This window comes from Physeter macrocephalus, chromosome 8 (assembly GCF_002837175.3).
Source record: "Physeter macrocephalus isolate SW-GA chromosome 8, ASM283717v5, whole genome shotgun sequence".
Lineage (NCBI taxonomy): Eukaryota > Metazoa > Chordata > Mammalia > Artiodactyla > Physeteridae > Physeter > Physeter macrocephalus.
In genome coordinates, this window is record NC_041221.1 from 29,033,059 (window position 1) to 29,054,454 (window position 21,396).

Sequence of the window (21,396 nt, forward strand, 5' to 3'; positions counted from 1 at the left end):
GGCGAGCGGCGCCGGGCCGCGAGTGTCTGCTCGCTCCGGGCACCCGCAACAAGTGGCCGCCGCGCCCTCCCCGGGGAAGCCGCGGGTGCGCAGAGGCGCCCGGAGGAAGCGGCGGAGCCCCGGAGCCCCGGCCGCCCGCGCGGCTCAGCGTCCACCGCAGGGGGATCGGGGCGGGCGGATGGGGACCCGGCGGCGGCGGCGCGGCGAGCCTCTGGGCGGCCCCGGGGCGCGGGCTCTCCGCGGCGCTGCGCCCGCCGGCCCCGAACGCGGATTCTAAGGGCGGCGGCCGCCCCCCGGCCCCACCCGGCGCAGTCGGGGGTGCCAGGAGGGGACGGAGCGCCCCCTCCCACCGGAGTGCGGGGGCCGCCCCCCTCCGGAGATCGGCCCCGGAGCGTGGGGTATGCGCAGCTAAAGGTCCCGTCGGGCGGGCTTTCCTCTGGCGGAGCGCGCAGGCGGTGCGCCCCACCTATGGAGTGTCCAGGGAGACGGCGGGCATGACGGCGGCAGGATGGGCGCGAACAATGGCAAACAGTACGGCAGTGAGGGTGAGTGGGCCGCTAGTCCTCACAACTCCCCAGTCGCGCCCCCCTCCCTTCCCCTCGCCCTCCCGTCTGGGAAGGAAGATTCTCGCACGCTGCCGGGGCGCATCCCCATTTGGCACCCCGTCTGGGCCGTCGTCTTCCCTTTTGGCTCTGAGTCCTTCGGCGCCCAGAGGATGCTTTCCCACCGCGGGGGTCTCTCTAACCAACTTCCCAGGTTGCCTTTGGGACGGCAAGTCCCGAATTGCATTTCTGTTTCTGAAACCATGTGCCTCAGTTTCCCTTCCCTGGGCATCTGGGGTTTCGGATGATGGTTTGGCAGAGGGCGGAAAACGTTTTTGAAAAACAACGCAGTGAAAATTTTCCCAGGCCTTTGTGCACCAGTCCCCGGGACTCTCCTGTAGCAGGAAAAACTTCTGGAAGAAGTTAAGTTTCCATTCTCTGCTCACTGCCGCCGAGCTGACAGCTTCGTAAAACTGACCACCTAGGGGCTGTGTGAAACGAGGAGTGGCGGGGGGCTTTGTCTGGGCTCTCTCGGGGCTCGAGACGGGCAGAGGACCATCTGTTACGTGGGGCTGGAAATTGCACAGAAATATTGCCTGTCAAGTGGGAACTTGGAAGTTGGGGAAACTTTAAACTCCACCTACTCCTAAAAGGATGATGGATATGTGGGTTGGCTTCTCCCTCGCCCCTCCCCAGCCTTTTGCATAGAACCGTAGTGTTGTAACCCGGTTGATTAACTGCATGCCCCTCATATGCATACGGCAAAGGCATTTCCCGCAGTTGAGTACTCAGGAAGGTTTGTCTTTTCGTGAACTTGGCTGGAGGGGAGTGGAAGAGACAGGGTCGGTTTTACAGCCCGCCCCCAGAGGACCGGCGGTTAGAAACGGGGTCCAGCGCCTGAAGACTGGTAGGAATGCAGAATGGCTCTTCAGCCTGTGGTGTTAGGGAGACTCCTATCATCCTCTTCAAAACTTTGAGCTGTGGCCACAGAATGTGGATGCCTCTCCCCGTGTTTGCGTCTGTGTTCCTTCTCAGCAGCTTTGTGGAATTACAGCAGAAACCGACCCTAAAAAACCGTATCCACAAGAACCTTTTGTTTAAATCATTCTTTTCCAGAGCATCATGTTTTGAATTCCACATATATATGTGAAATATATATATTTCCTTATTCTGGGCAGTCATGTGAAAGAGATTTTTTTTCCTGACAACTTCTTTTTTAAAAAGTTAAAAGGTGGTCTTTTTAGAGAGCAACCGTGAAATTATGCCAAAAGAGATTATTGGAGAATCTTGGCCACCCCCCAAAACTTCTTGAAGTTAATGTTTTAAAAAATTGTGGAAAAATGAAAGATTAAGCCTCCTTACTCTGAGTTATTAAAGAAGCTTTCAGGGAGTGAAGTGTGTGCTTGTCTGTTCTGGGTGTGCATACATTATGCTATTTGAACACTGGTGGGGGGAATGGACACCCCAAGAGGAACACAGAGTCACTGCTCTGTGTTGTTCAACAAAACCCCTCACGCTCTTCCTAATCCTATGCAACTTGTTCTTAGATCCCAGCGTTCTCGCATTGTACAGTGTGTGGTGTATGACTACTTCCTGTCTGAACAGTGGAGTTTTCAACCCTTGGGAGAGAAAAGGAGAGACAGAGAACTAATGTTCTCCAGCTGTTATCCGTAAATGCTACCTCTGCATTTTCATTTCAGCTGAAGCGAAATTTTACTGGGATCTGACTTAGATACCCTGTGGACTTTTTATAGGAAAAATCCCTTGGGCTCAGCTGATTCAAGGGGACCAAAAGGAAGCTTTGGGAGGTAACTGAGTTTTGGCTGGAGGGACACGTTGTGTTTAGCGTTCATCAAGTCTCTTCAAGTGCATGGCCATTCCTCTGTGATAGGTGGGGGGAAAATAGAGAAATCGAATAACAAGAGCTTTTCAAAAATCTTTTCTCCCCCCAGTTACAATGGGCCTCTCCTAATATATGTCATTATAATATATGTAATGTATTATGTGGTTATAATATATGTAGTTGGGTATGGTCAGCTTTATTACATTGTGCCATTGGATGGTAAAAATCTATGCAGATAAGCCTTTTGGAATTTGATGTGTTAGTGCCACAGCAAATCCTTATCTAAATCTCTTATCTAAAATGTCAACTTTCAAAGAAAGTGAAAGCAACCCCTAGACATAGTATTTCTATTATCAAAGCAGACTGAGAATTAAGAGAGTTTCACAGGTTTAGTGCAAATTAGGTGTGGTGTATTTCAAATTATCAACAAATGCATATCCTACAGAATGGCTCAGTGAGAGATCCCCCAACTATAAAACATTGGTGTTTGTGTATACTTTAAAAAACTGTAACTTCAGTATATTTTGCTTACTAGTGGAGCTGACACCACCATGTAAATGGCCCTGAAATTTTACAGATTTTGTTGTGAATTATTAGAACTTTCAAAACTTCAGTATTTCATCTGTAAATCTCACTTTCTCGTGCCCCTGGAAAATATCTTTTTTATTAAAAAAAAATATTCCTAAGACTTACCTTAGCAGGTGCAGTGGGACAGAGGCTTCCTACTTCTGCATCATTCCAGGTCCCGAAGCATCACGTGGGAGCTTGTCAGAAATGCAGAATCTGAACCACTTATCACATGCATGTTAAAAGCTCGAGGCAGTTCTGGTATGGGATGCAAAGCATTGATTTGAGAGTCTAGAAATTTGATTCCAGCTTCTGCTTAGCTACTGTGACCTCGCTCAGTTGTCCCCAAATCTTAACGTCTTTCTTCTATAGAGTGAGAATTTTTTTTTTTTGTTGGCTTTATTTGTCATGCTCATCCTTGAGCATGCCGTCCTTCATTTTAGTTTGCTCTTATAATGCCTTAATGGACCACTTAACAGAGATTCGCCTTGGGGGAAGACATGTTATAATAAATAGGGAAGTTAAGACTATTATTGTCCTGAAATCTGTAGATGCCCCAATCCCTTTGTTATCTCCTTTACCCTCATCTCTATCTACCTTACTCATTTCCACTTCCTCTCTTAACTCAATCAGTCTCTGCTTTTTCTCCTGAGATTAAAGTTATGTGTTTATCAATATTGGGTGTTTCCAGTGTTTTGTTTTCCTAAATACTTAGTGAACGTTCAGGTTAATGATTTAGTTCGCAGCCTTTAGACAGACTTGGATTTTGCTCCAGGAAAAAGTTGCCACACCACTGCTGATGTTCAGCTTTCTCGAAATATAAGCGAATGTCTAAATGATTATTACGTTCCGGTAAACTCTTATTATGGAGGGCTGATTTTTTTCTCTTTGTCTTCTTTCATAAAATTTAAGTTACAGCCCATGTGTAGAAATCTGGAGAATAAGCTGGGGTGATTCAAAGCCATTAGAACCATTAGCTTTGACTCCAGTTAAACTAAATAAACAAATCTCTCTGTTCAAGTAGTGAGAGAGGAGCTGCTTTTCCTGCCTTTTAAGGTTTCCAGCCTCACCCTCACTTACTCAGTGGTTTCGTTGTTATGTTTATTCTACTCCAGCAGGGCTGAGTCTGTCGTCCTCACACTGTTAACAGCTCCTTTGTAACATCCTGCCTGTCGTTGAATTGGAGCTGCTGAGGCCTTGTGATGGGGCTTGACCTTGGTAGCTCTGCTGCTGTATCAACGCCCCGAGTCCCTTTTCACCATCTCAGATCTGTGCTTCTCAGATATGTTGCCTGGGAGCATAAATCATCACCAATCCATCACCACTTCAGGAAGCATATCTTGAAAGAATAATAACGATGGCAAGGAACATTTATTGAATGCTTACTTTGTCCAAGCATGATCCTGAGCCCTTCACGTACACTGACTTTTGCTGTTACCGCCGAGTCCAAGCTCACTCAGCTCGCCGCACGACAGGCCAATAAATCGGGAGACGAGGTATTGAGGGAATAGCAACTTTATTCGGAAAGCCGGGCGTCCAAGAAGATGGCAGACTAGGGTCCCAGAGTACCATCTTGTGGGGTCTGGATGCTAGTTTCTTTTATAGAGCAGAGAGTGGGAGGAGGTGAGGAAGTAAAATAAAAAGGCCATAAGTCTTGCCAAACATCTCCTGGTTTGGCCAGCTTCAGGGAGGGGATGTTACTTCTTTCTTGCAGCCATTCACAGGTGGCCAGAATGTTTCCCTGTGAACTGAACAAAGACACTTGTTTAACATTTAGGCAGAGGGGCAGGGTTCCCTGAGGGGGGCCATTAGGTATGTCAATAGCTATAGACAACATCCTCTTAGTGACTATAGTAACAAAAAGCAACGGGAGAGCAAAGGTTAAAGTAAAAGAAACAGATCCAACTCGGAGTCAGATTTTGTTCTTCCCTGTTACAGTATAATTCTCATGACAATCCTGATCCTATGGGGCAGGTGTTCCTATGTCTCCATTTTACTGATGAGGAAACAGAGGTGCAGAGAGGATGATCATTTTCCCAAGATCCTACAGGTAGCATAGGTGGAATTGGGACTCAGGGCCAAGTCTGTCTAAGCCCAGAGTTACTTATTCATTCTTTCATTCAACCAATATATGTTGACTTCTTATTTCCTACCATGTGCCAGGAACTCCTCTAGATTCTTGGAATACAACAGTAAACAGATAAAGATCCTGTCCTGGTCAGTCTTATCTTCATCTGTGTGCATGTGTCCACGTGTGTTGGGAGGGAGGTGAAATGGAACAGCTAACGTGTGCACACAGGCAGTCATTTAGTAAACCACATGGTAAGTTCTAAGGGGCTGAGTCTCTGCATAAAGAAAATTGTCGGGCTTCCCTGGTGGTGCAGTGGTTGAGAGTCCGCCTGCCGATGCAGGGGACGCGGGTTCGTGCCCCAGTCCGGGAAGATCCCACATGCCGCGGAGCGGCTGGGCCCGTGAGCCATGGCCGCTGAGCCTGCGCGTCCGGAGCCTGTGCTCTGCAACGGGAGAGGCCACAACAGTGAGAGGCCCACGTACCGCAAAAAAAAAACTTGGATTTTGCTCCAGGAAAAAGTTGCCACACCACTGCTGATGTTCAGCTTTCTCGAAATATAAGCGAATGTCTAAATGATTATTACGTTCCGGTAAACTCTTATTATGGAGGGCTGATTTTTTTCTCTTTGTCTTCTTTCATAAAATTTAAGTTACAGCCCATGTGTAGAAATCTGGAGAATAAGCTGGGGTGATTCAAAGCCATTAGAACCATTAGCTTTGACTCCAGTTAAACTAAATAAACAAATCTCTCTGTTCAAGTAGTGAGAGAGGAGCTGCTTTTCCTGCCTTTTAAGGTTTCCAGCCTCACCCTCACTTACTCAGTGGTTTCGTTGTTATGTTTATTCTACTCCAGCAGGGCTGAGTCTGTCGTCCTCACACTGTTAACAGCTCCTTTGTAACATCCTGCCTGTCGTTGAATTGGAGCTGCTGAGGCCTTGTGATGGGGCTTGACCTTGGTAGCTCTGCTGCTGTATCAACGCCCTGAGTCCCTTTTCACCATCTCAGATCTGTGCTTCTCAGATATGTTGCCTGGGAGCATAAATCATCACCAATCCATCACCACTTCAGGAAGCATATCTTGAAAGAATAATAACGATGGCAAGGAACATTTATTGAATGCTTACTTTGTCCAAGCATGATCCTGAGCCCTTCACGTACACTGACTTTTGCTGTTACCGCCGAGTCCAAGCTCACTCAGCTCGCCGCACGACAGGCCAATAAATCGGGAGACGAGGTATTGAGGGAATAGCAACTTTATTCGGAAAGCCGGGCGTCCAAGAAGATGGCAGACTAGGGTCCCAGAGTACCATCTTGTGGGGTCTGGATGCTAGTTTCTTTTATAGAGCAGAGAGTGGGAGGAGGTGAGGAAGTAAAATAAAAAGGCCATAAGTCTTGCCAAACATCTCCTGGTTTGGCCAGCTTCAGGGAGGGGATGTTACTTCTTTCTTGCAGCCATTCACAGGTGGCCAGAATGTTTCCCTGTGAACTGAACAAAGACACTTGTTTAACATTTAGGCAGAGGGGCAGGGTTCCCTGAGGGGGGCCATTAGGTATGCCAATAGCTATAGACAACATCCTCTTAGTGACTATAGTAACAAAAAGCAACGGGAGAGCAAAGGTTAAAGTAAAAGAAACAGATCCAACTCGGAGTCAGATTTTGTTCTTCCCTGTTACAGTATAATTCTCATGACAATCCTGATCCTATGGGGCAGGTGTTCCTATGTCTCCATTTTACTGATGAGGAAACAGAGGTGCAGAGAGGATGATCATTTTCCCAAGATCCTACAGGTAGCATAGGTGGAATTGGGACTCAGGGCCAAGTCTGTCTAAGCCCAGAGTTACTTATTCATTCTTTCATTCAACCAATATATGTTGACTTCTTATTTCCTACCATGTGCCAGGAACTCCTCTAGATTCTTGGAATACAACAGTAAACAGATAAAGATCCTGTCCTGGTCAGTCATATCTTCATCTGTGTGCATGTGTCCACGTGTGTTGGGAGGGAGGTGAAATGGAACAGCTAACGTGTGCACACAGGCAGTCATTTAGTAAACCACATGGTAAGTTCTAAGGGGCTGAGTCTCTGCATAAAGAAAATTGTCGGGCTTCCCTGGTGGTGCAGTGGTTGAGAGTCCGCCTGCCGATGCAGGGGACGCGGGTTTGTGCCCCAGTCCGGGAAGATCCCACATGCCGCGGAGCGGCTGGGCCCGTGAGCCATGGCCGCTGAGCCTGCGCGTCCGGAGCCTGTGCTCTGCAACGGGAGAGGCCACAACAGTGAGAGGCCCACGTACCGCAAAAAAAAAAAAAAAAAAAAGAAAATTGTCAAGTTAAGACTGATGGGGGAACTTCCTGGTGGTCCAGTGGTTAAGACTTTGCCTTCCAATGCAGGGGGTGCCGGTTTCATCCCTGGTTGGGGAGCTAAGATCCCACATGCCTCCTGGCCAAAAAACCTAAAACATAAAAAACAGAAGCAATATTGTAACAAGTTCAATAAAGACTTAAAAAAAGTGGTCCACATCTAAAAACTCTTTAAAAAAAAAAAAAGGCTGATGGGAGTTGAGAAGAGAAGGGTGTGGCAATTTTAATTAGCGGAGTCACTGTGGGCCTTATGGAAAAATTGGCGTTTAGACTGAAACTGAAGAGAAGTGAGGGACTAAGCCCTGAGGATCCATGCAGCATGTTGACTGTTCCTTTCAACCACTGTGTTCTATCAAAGTGAATACTCTTTATGTGGAGGGCTTGCATCATCCTTTTATGCAAGTGTAAAAGTGTAACATCATCAGTCTTCTGTAAGTAGTCAGCTAGAGTGGAACAGAGTTAGTCTGGCCACTGGGCATATTTTTTGCCTAGAGTCTTTACAAATATGTTTTATCCAATGGTATTCTAGCAGATGGTTTGTGACTGCTTTTGTAGGGAGGGGAGGGCGAGCCTAGGAAATGCCCTTCATTCTGCAACCAGTAGATGTTGCCTGACTTACTGGATGTGTGACTGCCCACCCGAAGATCTCTCCAAAGGTCTCTGTAATTCTTAGATGGATGTAGCTCTTTATCTAATGCCTCCAGTAAAAAAATTCATTCTGATGAAAATCAGAAGATACATGATAGTGATTCCACTGTTTGGCTCAAATCAAAGCATTAGTGAAGCTATCAGTACCATTTTTGGTCTGACAGTGTTTTCAGAGATTTGAGGAATCTTTTTGCATATTTAAAACAGAGAAGGAGAAGAGAGGTAACTTCGTTCTCCTTAAGAATCGACTCACCTCAACTTTGTATCAGCTCTCTCTGCCTTTTGAAACAGAATGAATTCTGGGTTGATTTTGAGTAATTGATAATTACTTTTACCCTTAGCCCTTATTGAGTGGTGTGTCTGGAAGTTGATTAGACTACTTGGCTTGGCTCTTTGACTGATGGAAACTCGTAGATATCACGCACCATGGCATTTGGAATGTAGTAAAATATGTGACAGTATCTTGAATAAAATCTAGAGTGAATTAATTCTCTGAATAATGACTAAGGGGGTAAATGAAGTTTAGAAACTTAATACCTTAAAAAATAATATTTGAAGAGCTGTCATGATGAAGGTTAAATTTCAGAGGAGTGCTGAGCAAAGACCAAGATATGTAAGTTACTAGCACATAGGTAGATTTGACTCAGTCTGAGGAAGAGCTGATGATAAGAGCTGCCCACATCTGAGACTGGCTGCCTAATGAGGAAGTGAGTCCTCCCACATGAAAGGGGGATCACAGTAAAGATTGTTGTGCTAGAGATTTCTGCATCAACTAAGGGGTCTACCATAGGACCGGACACCAAGATCCCTAGCAAACAATTTGCCGTGTGCAGTTATTTATTTATTTTTTTAATTGAAGTATGATTGATTTACAGTGTTGTGTTAGTTTCAGGTGTACAGCAAAGTGATTCAATTATACATACATACATATCTATTTTTTTCAGATTCTTTTCCATTATAGGTTATTACAAAATAGTTCCCTGTGCTCTGCAGTAGGTCCTTGTTGGTTACCTATTTTATATAGAGTAGTGTGTATATGTTAATCCCCAATTCCCAATTTATCCCTCCCCCCTTTCCCATTTGGTGACCATAAATTTGTTTTCTGTGTCTGTGGGTTGCCGTTATGTTTGATGAAGGGTTATTGTTTGATTTGAACTCATATTGCTACTTGCCCCCCTTAATACATTTCTATCCTTGTAGTTGTTGAAAAGTACTATCCCCACTTCCTCTAGGTTAATTTTCTCTCTCTGTTACATGTATGTGTTTATGTCTTTGTAGATATATTTAGATATTAATTGGAAAATCAACTGATTTTATTTGTTTCCCTGCCTTCGGTGGTACATAATCTCCTGAACCAAAAATTGGGTTTGATAAATGACATGTCCTATTTTCAGTGCAGTAATGGATACGGACTCTGCCTACTGTGCCTTTTATTATGACCCTAAAACAGGTAGATCTCCTGAAGGTGAAGCAAGTCCCTGAATTGTGCTTGTGTTGCCTATCTTGAATTAATGTTTTAACTTTGTTGATAAGATTTAATTGGCATCATCGGTTGGTGACATCTGATCAGAAGCTACACATTGACTAGAACCTCACAAAGACATCCTCTTTCTCAAGGAGCCCTGACTCCTTTTTGTTCAGCATCATGTCTTCTGTGCATGAGCTAGACAGGCAGTTCTGCCATGTGGTGATAAAGCCCATATCTGCTGAACTTTCCCAGAATGCAGCTTTTTTTGGGGGTTTGGTTACAGAAATTTAGACTTCTTCTTCCATCTACTCACTGCGTTAAATCTCTAGATAGAATAAGACTTTTGCTTTAAGGAAGTTCAGTATCTAACTGAAAAGCTAGGCAGGGAGGCCAGTGATTTCAGAACAAGATGATAAATGCTGATTCACAGAGGGACCCTACTTTTCTGACGTGCTAAGTGTGAATGTAGGTGAGTGATAAGTGGAAAGTGGGCATAAGACCAGAGCAGCTCTAAATAATGACAGCACTGGACAATAGCTGCAACTCCCCAAACATCTAAAGGATGCACATATTTTCTAAAACAACGACAACAATAACAACATATACACACCACTATATATAAAATAGATAACAAGGACCTACTATATATAGCACAGGGAACTATACTCAATATTTTGTAATAACCTATAAGGGAAGAGAATCTGAAGAAGAATATATATATATATACATACATTATATAATATAAATTATATGCATATATAGATATAACTGAATCAGAGTGCTGTATGCCTGAAACTAACACGATATTATAAATCAGCTATACTTCAATTAAAAAAAGAAAACAGGGGCTTCCCTGGTGGCGCAGTGGTTGAGAGTCCGCCTGCCGAGGCAGGGGACACGGGTTCGTGCCCCGGTCCGGGAAGATCCCACGTGCCGCGGAGCGGCTGGGCCCGTGAGCCATGGCCGCTGAGCCTGCGCGTCCGGAGCCTGTGCTCCGCAACGGGAGAGGCCACAAGAGTGAGAGGCCGGCGTACCACAAAACAACAACAACAACAACAACAAAAAAACAGGTAAATTGGAGAGGGAGTCACACTCTTGGGAGAAACTAAACCTTTTGTTAGGAGTCTTTCCCTAATTGTTCCCGAAAATCTTCATGTTTTTATTCCATGGGAAGTGGTTCTTGTGGGACCTGTAAGCGAGGACCTTGGGAGGCTTCAGAGGAGAGGCAGGAGCATCTGACCAGACTAGGTCCTCACCACACCTGTATCCTGCAACCAAGGAGAACGGGAGCCTGCAGGAAGATGCTTTTTTTTTTTGCGGTGCGCGGGCCTCTCACTGTTGTGGCCTCTCCCCTTGCGGAGCACAGGCTCCGGGCGCGCAGGCTCAGCGGCCACGGCTCACGGGCCCAGCCGCTCCGCGGCACGTGGGATCCTCCCGGACCGGGGCACGAACCCGTGTCCCCTGCATCGGCAGGCGGACTCTCAACCACTGCGCCACCAGGGAAGCCCGGCAGATGCTTTTTAAATGTGTTAGTTCATACCCCAAAGACGTACAACTTTCAAACTTCTGACACGAATGATTATGAACCATCTCTTAATTTTCCTGAGTAATAAAATCTAAACACGTGGTCACCATTCTCCCCGTTCCCTGGGTGAAGGAGTGTCGACTTTGTCTGGAGCCGTAAATCTTTATTCGGTTGTGCATTAGATATGCTCACTCTATCAATCCCTATTTAACTTCTAAACCAGTAACAAAATGAAAAACAGTTGTTAACACCACACGAACTCATAATTGTAACTTTAGAAGCCTTGAGCAACGTGTAGAAATGTTATTAAAACATTTTTTTGTTTGCTACCCTTTCTGTGGTAAATTCCTGTGCTGCATTTTCCAAGCAGATGTAGCAGTGGAAAAGGAATCAGAATTTCTAGAGAAAAATTTCAGGAATTTTTCTTCTGCTCATGGATTGACCTTCTGGCTGCGAGTCACCCACTTTTTGGCAAGGCGGAGAAGTCAGGAAAAGGCTCCTTGTATGTGCAGTTGAACCTTTGACCCGATGGAGTACTCGAATCTCAGGAGCCTCTGGGTTAGGTCCAAGTCTAAGGCCAGGTCTTCCACAGTCCAGCTGTCAGAGGGGGCTCAGACCACAGGGAGAGGAAGAACAGGTATGAGACTGAGGGTGGAGCGGAAGAAACATAAATAAGGGGAGAGGGAAGAAGAGGAGAAATTCAGAGAGAACTGCTGTTAGGACACCGATTGCCCTCTACCGTAAAGAATGGAATCACTGGTCTACTCAGTGCTCTTTTCTTACAAATATCTTAGCTCAACGAACAAAAACAATTACTAATAGATACTTGGTAGGCTTGGCTGTTGCCAAGTTTACTGTATTTTTGGTCATTTCAGTAATAGTGACAATTATTGAGCACTTAGTAGATGCTACTTCCCTCTCCGAGCATGTTACACACACTCATTCCTGTAGTTCAAGGCAGCCAGGGATGCGGGCACAGATCATCCCATTTTGCAGCTTGCCAACACAGGAGCTTCGAGGCAAGGCGGGCTGACTGCCCAGGGCACAGAGCTGGTGGTGAGTGGTCCAGTCCGGTCTGAAATCCCTGTGGCTGTGCTGGCTTTTGTGTCCCTCTCCGCTGTGCCCCTGACCGCCTCCTGCCTGGGCATGTCAGTTGCAGCCAGAGTCTTTCCTGATCTTTGTTTTGTTTGTGTGTTTCAAAGGATTGCAGGGACTGCAAAGTAGCCCGTTAAAAATGAAAGTGACAGTTTTATGTATGGATGAGGTGAGCAAAAATGAAAGACATCTTTGGAAGGAAACTTTCAACTCACTTTACCTGGCTCTCCCAAGGGCCAATTAACTGCTCATCAGGCACCAATCTGCTGACAAATTGGCAGGCTGACTAGTGTCTCTGAGAATGGCAGCCTGTAAAATAATAAGCATATTCTGTAGAGTCTTCAGGGCGCCTAGTAGAGCTGGGAGGCTGTCCCACTTCGCCCCAGAGCGTTAGCAAATTGTCTTGGTGCGGGGATAGCTTGTGACCTGGGACGGCCGGCCACCTGCTCACGAACAAAAGCTAAGGGAGGACTGAAAGAGGTGCGCACATTTTCCTTCCTAAATAGTTTATAAGTTATATCTTGTATTTCCCTCTGGTTTCAAAAGTACGGATTTGAAACAGCCATTAATGTGGGGAATTATTCCAATATGTATTTGCCTTTATCTTTGCTAGCCCCTGGGAGACTTCTCCATGAGTATGTCTAGGAAATTGCTTTGGAAGCTATAAAGCGTTTCAGAAATTAATCTCATTTATCATCACAGGTACTGTGGGAGGGGTGTCTGCCATGATCCCCAGTTTGTAGATGAGGAAACTGAGGCCTTGGCAGGTTAAATGATTTGCCTTGATTTTACAGTTGAGAATAGATGGGGTCATTCCGATTCTAAATTTAGTACACTTTCCATCATAATATGGCTTCCCTTAAAATGCTACGAGAAAAAAGAATATAATCATGCTAGGGTATTCTCACCAGGCATCTGTGATAGTATTTTAAATTGCTTGCACCCAAGGATGAAAGTGGGGGTCTGCAAGCATCCATCCTGTCCTTTAATTGCTTTTGGAGCTCTAGTATTGATGGAAGCAGAGAAGCCTGCTCCCTCTTGGTCATCTCAGGCCACAGAGCTGTGCCTGCTCACGGGAGCAGCCTTGCAGTGGTAAGATTATTATAATGAGAATGCAGAGTGAATTGTTAGATAAATATTCAGGACAAGATGACCTTGTTTGTTAGGGTGTCACTTGCTAGCTGATAAAACTCAGCTGGGGCTGTGAGGGGTGTTTCCTTCTGAAAGCTTCTGCTCTAGATGCGTAGAGAAAGTTACTCCACTTTTGGGAGGATCAGAGAATCAACTCTAAAATTGGGGCCAATCAGCATCCCTGGAGTCCTTATTATCTTCAGTCTTCTGGTTTCCTTTGCTGTTGAAGAACCACGTTGTTCAGAGGTCTTTGGAAGTGTTTAGGTCCTGGACAAGCCCTTTAGGGTGAGTTGCTATCAGAGGTCACTGAGGTTCTGATGTTGTTGTGATAGAAATCCACAGTGTCATTTCGCCTTTAATTGCTTTACTTTCCACTCATTGTCCTCTGGTTTACTGTCTGTTTTTTTTTCTTCTTTTTCTTGTTCCTGTGTATTTATTTATTGCTCATCCTACCACATGCTTACCCAACATGACTGTAACCCTGTTCACGTGTTAGGTCCTTAATATATTTTTGTTAAACAAATACATGAGGATGAATCTGTAGCCATGATCTTTATTGGATCTAAAAAAGCCTATGAAAACCTTATTATATTTTCAGTGAACTTTTCTTAGACTTGAACATTTTACTCTTAAAAGGAAGTTTCTCTGGGCATGTTTTCTTCTGAGGATATTCTAACTTGGACTTTTATTTTGAACAATGTGGGTCTATCTTATGGATGAAAATAGCTTGTGTACTTAAGGAAAAATGAAATATGTATTTTTTAGCATTGCTGAAAACAATTGCAGAAGACATTTCAACTTCACTGATTTACAGTATTGTGGACTTAATTATTTTCAATGAGTATTGAGTAGAATGCTACTGTCTATTTTTTATTGCAGATTGTATTGTTTGGTAATATTTGTTTCAGCTGCTTTGGAAATTGAGTTTACGTGACAATTTAAGTAAATCTAGAAAGCATTTAAAAATTGATCTCTAAATTAATAAATTACTCCTTTGGCTCTGTTCTCTTCTCTGGATTAAAGGGTTATAGCATTATGAATCCTTTTAAACTTATATATTCATCTACTTCATGCTGGGGGCTCTGCATCTTTATTTTTCTTCTTTTTATTATGCAAAATATAAAAGTTATTAGATGTGTCTGGTATGATTGGAATGGTTTCTAGTAGGTCTTCTGTTTCTGGCTTCCCTCCTTACTAAAATCAGAAGTGAAATAATCAATTTCAGAAAAAAAAAACCATTATTGAGCTGTAGTGTGTGTATGTGTATACATACATGAGATTATTTAAATAACCCTTTTCTATAAATTCAGCAAAATCCATTATTCTTCACATCTGTTTTTTTCTGTAAATGAAGAGAAATATGTAATCTATAAGGAATTAAAAAATACAATTAAAATTAAAGTACCATTTTTTTTAATAGTATGGTATCTGTTAGAGGAACAGCTTTAGACAAAGGGCCACCATAAGAATCAAACTAAAGAAGGGGCAAATAGTCCAACACACGAGCTTTCTGAGATGGAACTTGGGATAGAGGTATCTGTAGTTTATGAACAGACTTGAAATGGTTCTGTGACATGATATCCGCTTGGAACTGTATGTTTTAGTTTGTTTGTTTACCTGAATATGTGTTCAGCTCAGATGAGTGGATATAATCTCTGTTGGTGAGAATTGTACTCCGCGTGGCACTGAGCCTGGTTGACATTTGTTTTGAAGTGCCAGAGCGTAAATTCAGATTCACAGGCAGCATACAAACACTCATTTTTGTCTTTTGGTTTTTCATTTTAAAGATCAACAGCTGCTCCGTTGGTTGGAAAGATTTATGTAGCCCCATTTGGACAATGTATATTGTGGAGACTACTATGAAAATAAATTTCAAGACATGACATTTCTGTCCTGAACAGCTTACTTTTCACATCTCATTTTGCATCCACTTTGCCTTCTTAATTATATTTTAATACTTTTCTCTATTTTCCATCTCTCCCAAAGAAAGACCTCTCCTGTTGATCACCCTGTGAGCTTGTTTTGAGAGACAGTATTTCCTTGGGGAGCCTTTCTCCATTCCTGAAGCCACAACATGAACTGAGCAATAAAAAGCCAATTCCCTCCCCTTGGTTGTGCTTCAAATAGTCATTTCTTTGATACAGGCTAATAAAAACAGGAAAAGGATCATTTTTAAATGCTTTGGTTGGGGTTGCTTTACTTCCAATAAGGAAAATTGCCTCACAAGGGGGAGCATGGGTAATGAAGTTACAACTAACTGAGTAATTGTATTCAGTCTAACGTCAAAATCTCCAAGCTGCTGCCTGCAAATCTAATTTAATCGTGGGATTGCTGTGTGTCCACTGTGGTGTGTAGATTTGAATTTGCTGCTGTTGATCAGCTCCTCACAGTTAATGGAGTGAATTTCAAATGCTCCTGGAGAGGTTTGATATGTGTGGGGATTTTTCCTTCACAATCTTTGTAAGCCTGGAGGTAGGTAACAAAAGGGCTTTGAGGGTAGACCAAGAATGAAACATGTAATAGAATCTTGGATGTGTTCATGGTGAAATTGACCACAGATCAGCTGACAGTGAAAGAGACTGAGACAAAGAAATGAGAGAGTTTGGTTAAGGTCATACAGAGTCCAGGTGTTTCTTTTAAATCCATTTCTTTCTTACCATGCTTCATGCCCTTTTTTTTCTTGCTTTCAGAAGATTTAAGGTGAATGTAGTGGCTGTTTTCCTTCTCTGTGCAGTTAGCCCCTCCGGGACTGACTCTCTCATACCCCCAGCATGGCTCAGGGCTTCTCCGGAAATTACTCTAACTCAGGGCAAGGGAGCAGCCCCCATCGAATGACTTTTTGAGGCGGGGGTACAATTTGGGACAACTCTGAAGAGCCATCTTTGGTCCGGAACTCCAGTTGGCTGAGTGTCCTATATTGCCCCTGCATCACAGACCAAATTCTGTCTCTGTCTGCCTTCTCCCTTGCCTTTCCTAAGTGTGATGCCATGGGTACTTCCCAGTAAAGCACCCGTACTTCAAATCATATCAGAGACTGTATTTACTGGGGAAACCAATATAAGACAACGGAGAAGCTGAATACGATGCTATTCTGGCAGTGGTCAAGGGCAGGATGCCACTGCTGGGAAAATCATCTCTCTGGGAATCCTGGCTGTTCTTAAAAGGGAGCCTTCATCTGACAGTTAAGAGACATGAATGGATTTTTGCTTGGGGACCTAGTCTAATCCTTTCATTGTATAGATTTAGGAAATAAAGCCCCATGCACTAAAGTAACTTGACCAAAAGTACATAGCTAGTTGGCAAAAGAGCAAAAACAGGCTTATAGTTCCAGGTGCTGTTTTTGAAGAGCCGTATTGGAATTTGTTCGGAGTTGTTTTGCTGCCGTAACTCAGAATTGACTGCAGATGGGTCTAGAGACCATTTATCTGTCTGATCCGTTTGTTCAACTCTGGCACTGAAGTCAGACATCTCAATAATTTCTCCGTGGTTCTATTTTGCTGCTTGTCTACTATTCTTTGAAGAGTGATCTCTGAAGCTCACCACAGTTGGTAGTTGAATGGTGAAGAAGAAATGGCGAAGTAGAAACAGATGGTCATAGTTATTACTGCCTGAGATCAGCGTTTTGTGATACTGGCTATTAAGAGAATTGGGAAATTGGCAAGGCTTATTACATGATAGGCCGGTGGCAAGTACAGACTCAATTAGGTGGATGAAACATGCAGGGGTGGGTTGAAAGAATCATAAGCAAAATGAAAAATGATGACAAATTAATATTTAGTCTCCTGATCATCCTAAATAGTTTATTAGTCATTTTATTATGCTCAAATAATGTTCCGTTGAGATTATCAAAAGACTGTAAGCTCAGAGTCACTGTGGTCCTGAGAAATTTGGAAGGAATTGAAAAACAAATTATTAGTTTGTTATTATCACTACTACAACGATCCAGATTTTATATAGTTTCCTTGGCATAATTAAACAGCTACTCTCAGAAAATATTCTTCGACTCCTATCGTCTGTAAATTAAGTAGAAATTTATTTTCTTTGGTACTCAAGGCCCTGTGTGTGCTTAGACAGATTCCCTCTCTGGCTTTCTCTCAGGATGCTCTTCTCTGTGTACTCCGTACCCTGGCTAAGCTGCGAAGCTCAGTGTTCCCCAACCGTATCTTTTATTTTCCTAGATTTGTGTCTTGTGTTTTCCTGGACTTTTCTTTCTATTTGATTACCAGTCAAGTCCTGCTCAGTTCAGGCCCAAGTCAATGTTAACTTCTTACAATAAAAGTGTCTTTGATTTCCCTTAGATATATCCTTGTCCTTAATGCTTATTAACCCCTTACTTTGAGGGAATATGTCAGGTGCTCTCAGCTGGATTTGCTTTTTCTTCCCTCTGATCCACTGTGGCATTTTATTTGTATGGAATTTTTCTGTCCTTCTTTGCATTTAGCTACTTGCATCTCTCTAATCCAGTAAATCTTTGTAGGTATCCATGTACCAGAATCTGTGCTCGGTTTTGAGGGGTAAAAAATATAAGAAATTGTTCTTGATTCAGGGACCTGCAGTCTAGTAGATGGAATAAGGTACTGAAAGAGCCATGGATGGCAAAACTAAAGCATGCGATGGGGGACAGACCTGTCTGTGGTGAGCTTTAGCTGGGGAGGTTCACAAGGACTTCTTATCTGAGGTGACCTTGAACTGGGTCTGCAAAAATGAGTCAGGGCTTGCCAGGCAAGGCTATTAGGGAGGGAATGAGAGAAGGTCAGGCAAGGAGGCAGGAACCAGTGGGTCAGCTACGAGGGGAGGAGAGGATGATCTGAGTTCAGCCCCGTACCTGGAGTAGTAGACTGGTGCACATGGCTGTGAAAGCAGCGCGAGGCCCTGTGAATGAAAGGAGGGCGCATCAGTGCTTAGCAAAGGCAGCCGGCCTGGGACAGATTTAGAGAGATTGCTGGTCAGGCACATAGATTCCTCTTCTCTACTCCTTGCGAAGGGAGTGCCATTAATATAATTCCTGGCCTGGTAAATACTTACCTGGTTGGTAAATCTGGAAGGCATAAAGTCGACATCTGAGCTCCATTCTGTTTTCCTCTTGGGGGAAGCTCTTCTGCCCAGAAGTAGACTGGCTTTGGTCTCATACTTGCCAACACTTGGATTCAGTATTAGCCACTTGGCTGTAGACCTAAAACTATATACAGCCTCTGAACTAGAGTTCCTGGAAATAAAGGAGCCATCTTCCTCTCTCTGCCACTCCTCTTTTCTGATTTCCTCAGTCTGTTTTGAATCTGACTGGGAGAGAAGGGTGCTATTCCTGGAGCCCCATCAAGACCCCAACAGTAGTATCCGTAGGAGGGAGGAAGAACGGCTAAGTGAGGGCAGGTGAAAGCTTGAATTATAGCGGGGACATAATGACTGAGGAAGAAGGTGTGGGTTTGAGCAGTGGAAAGAAGGTAGAAGAACTTGGGGACTCATTGGCTGAAGGGGATGAATGAGATGGAAGGTTCTAGAAAGACTCCGCCTTCTGTTTTGGGTGCTTGGGGGCTACATTAGCTCACAGACCTTATGTTCTGATTGACCTGAGTTTCCCCGAATTGGTTCTGGAGGCCAGGACAGTTAATTTGGTCTTTGATCTCTCCTCTTGTCATCACCACCCAGGATCTGAAGGAATTTTTCAGGGACTGATACACTTGGGCATTTGCTCATCTAAATTGTTCAGTTCCTTTATTAATTCATTTAGCCAGCAGATATTTATTAATCTCTATCTGTCAGGCCCGGGCATGGCCCGCCCATGAGATATAGAGGTGAATAAAACATTCGCGCTTGTTCTCTGCAGACTCAGGGTCTGGTGAGGAAGTCAGAGCATACAGTAGGGGGTTACTGGTTAAGCAGCTTTGGAGCCAAACAGCCCGAGTTAGAATCTGGATCCCACTACTTGCAAGACAGGGGACCTCATGAGAACCTCGTTTTTAAGGGAGTTAAGTTGGTGTCTCCCTCAAATAGCTGCTTCACAGTATTTGTAACTTCTCCTCATTTGGCCCAGTAAACTGGTGGGATTGGCTTTGAATAAATTCTTCCAGAAACTTAGAAAATTGAAAAAAAAATTGCTTTTGGAATTCATTTTTTAAAACAGGAAATTCCTGTCTAAAGCTAGAAGAAGTTGTCACAGGAGCAGCATAAGTTATGCTCTATTTATCCCTCTTTTGGACGATCCCTTTAGATCAGCACTTGATGGAGGGAAGCTAGAATGTGGTTTATTTTTTGGTAAAGTTTTCATTTTTGAGTTCTAATTGTATGAAGGATTTGAAAAAGAGTTGAGCTGTTTTTTTATTATGGCAAATCTGGTTATTCCTGTGAAGTAGAGAGATCCAGTGTTTGTGTGATTTGAAGATAGACCTGGTATTAATAGGGGGTAATATTCTTTTTTTAATTGAAGTATGGTTAATTTACAACGTTGTGTTAGTTTCAGGTGTACAGCAAAGTGATTCTGATTCTTTTCCATTATGGGTTATTACAAGATATTGAATATAGTTCCCTGTGCTATACAGTAGGTCATCGTTCTTTGCCTATTTTGTATATATAGTAGTGTACGTTAATCCCAAACTCCTAATTTATCTCCCCCACCCCGGCTGTCTCCTTTGGTAACCGTAAGTTTGCTTTCTATGTCTGGGAGTCTTTTTCTGTTTTGTAAATAAGTTCAGGGGGTAACACTCTGATTTGTAGTTTTCTCTGCCATTTCATACAGTGATGGACATTTTCATGGTTCTAAAACTGGAGGAAAAATCCCATTGTTTCAAGAGTCCTCAATCGATGTGAAATACCATTCACACACACAAATTGTGTGTGTGTGTATGTGTGTGTGGTGTGTATATATATGTGCACTTTATTGTTCCTCTTTTAAAAGTCACAAGATCGAATGATATGCTACGTGCCAGATTCTTGCACATTTATTTGCTATGATTTAGTTTGTCCACCAATGTCCAATCCTACAGAAATTGAAAAGGCTGAATTAGACAGAAGATGGCACAAAAGTAGTGGTCGGGTTTCCTAAAGGGTAATATTTGCTTTATTTAAAATTACTGATATTTAACCAAGAACAAAAATGCCTCAGTTTTGTCCTGTAAGCTTTTTTTCATTTTCTTTTTTCTGTAAGTGAAGAGAAAAACAGCAACCTTCTGTAAGGAATTTAAGAAATCAATTATAGAGTAGCATTTGTTTCTTTAATAATATGGTATCAGCCCTACAAAGGGAAGTGATGTACTCTCTTTCATGTCAGGGCACCCTGAGTTTTAAAGATGGATTAGAGATGATTAGTCCAGTGCACTCCTTTGGAGATTAACAAGAAGCTTGGGTACCAAATGCTTGAAAAGACATGCGAAGTCCTGTATGAGGTACAGCAGCGAGCGTGTTGGCTAAGAGCACAGACCTGGGTGCCAGACTTCCTGGGTGTCAGTTGGCTCTGCCAATTACTAGTCGTGTGACCTTGTGCAAGTTACTTAACCTCCCTGTGCCTCAATTTCTGCATCTGGAAAATGGAGTTAGTAGCAGTTCTTCCCTCCCAAGAGTTGTCAGAGAGTGGATTGAATTGGTAGCTGGTACTTGGCATGTAACAAATGCTACTTTCTGATTTACTCTAATCTGCATTTCATCAAATCTAAGATGATTTGAGGCTGCTGCTTTCTTGAACTCAGAATATATGACTGGAAGGTTTCACGAAATTACAGTATGATTTGCCAGAGTGATTTAAGATAATATTGGTTGTAAGATGAAGGTGTTATATGGGTAGTGGGAGGGGTAGGGAAAAGGAGCTTAGAGTCCATTGAATAGGTTGCTATTATTATCATTATTATTATTTAACTGACTTAAGGCAGAGTTGGAATTGGAAGCTACATGTCCTAGTCCAGCCCTTAGTCCATTGTTCTACAATACATTGTATGTCTGGGCAATGTTTATAAACTAGAGTTTTAGACACTTCCACTTTGGGAAATAAAAATTTTAGCTGTTTATTTTGAGCACACAGAGTCTACTCCTCTTTGTGTAATATCGTTTGATTTAAAACTATTGCAGCACTGAAGTTTTGTAGTTCCAAGTCCTAAGGACAGCTGGGTGCGATTCTCCTAACTTATTAGAAAAAGCAGGGCAAAGAAACACCCAAATTCCC

The 21,396-nt window shown here is 43.4% G+C and overlaps 1 protein-coding gene across 1 annotated transcript in view; it reads left to right on the forward strand.

Moving 5' to 3' along the window:
• Window positions 1-462: 462 nt before the first annotated feature.
• The window catches only part of FBXL7 (F-box and leucine rich repeat protein 7), a 457,095-nt gene continuing 436,161 nt past the window's right edge, over window positions 463-21,396 (forward strand). The window contains exon 1 of the mRNA XM_024118365.3: window positions 463-545. Coding sequence (XP_023974133.1) covers window positions 509-545 — 37 coding nt within the window. The 5' untranslated portion in view covers window positions 463-508. The remainder of the gene's footprint in view (window positions 546-21,396) is intronic.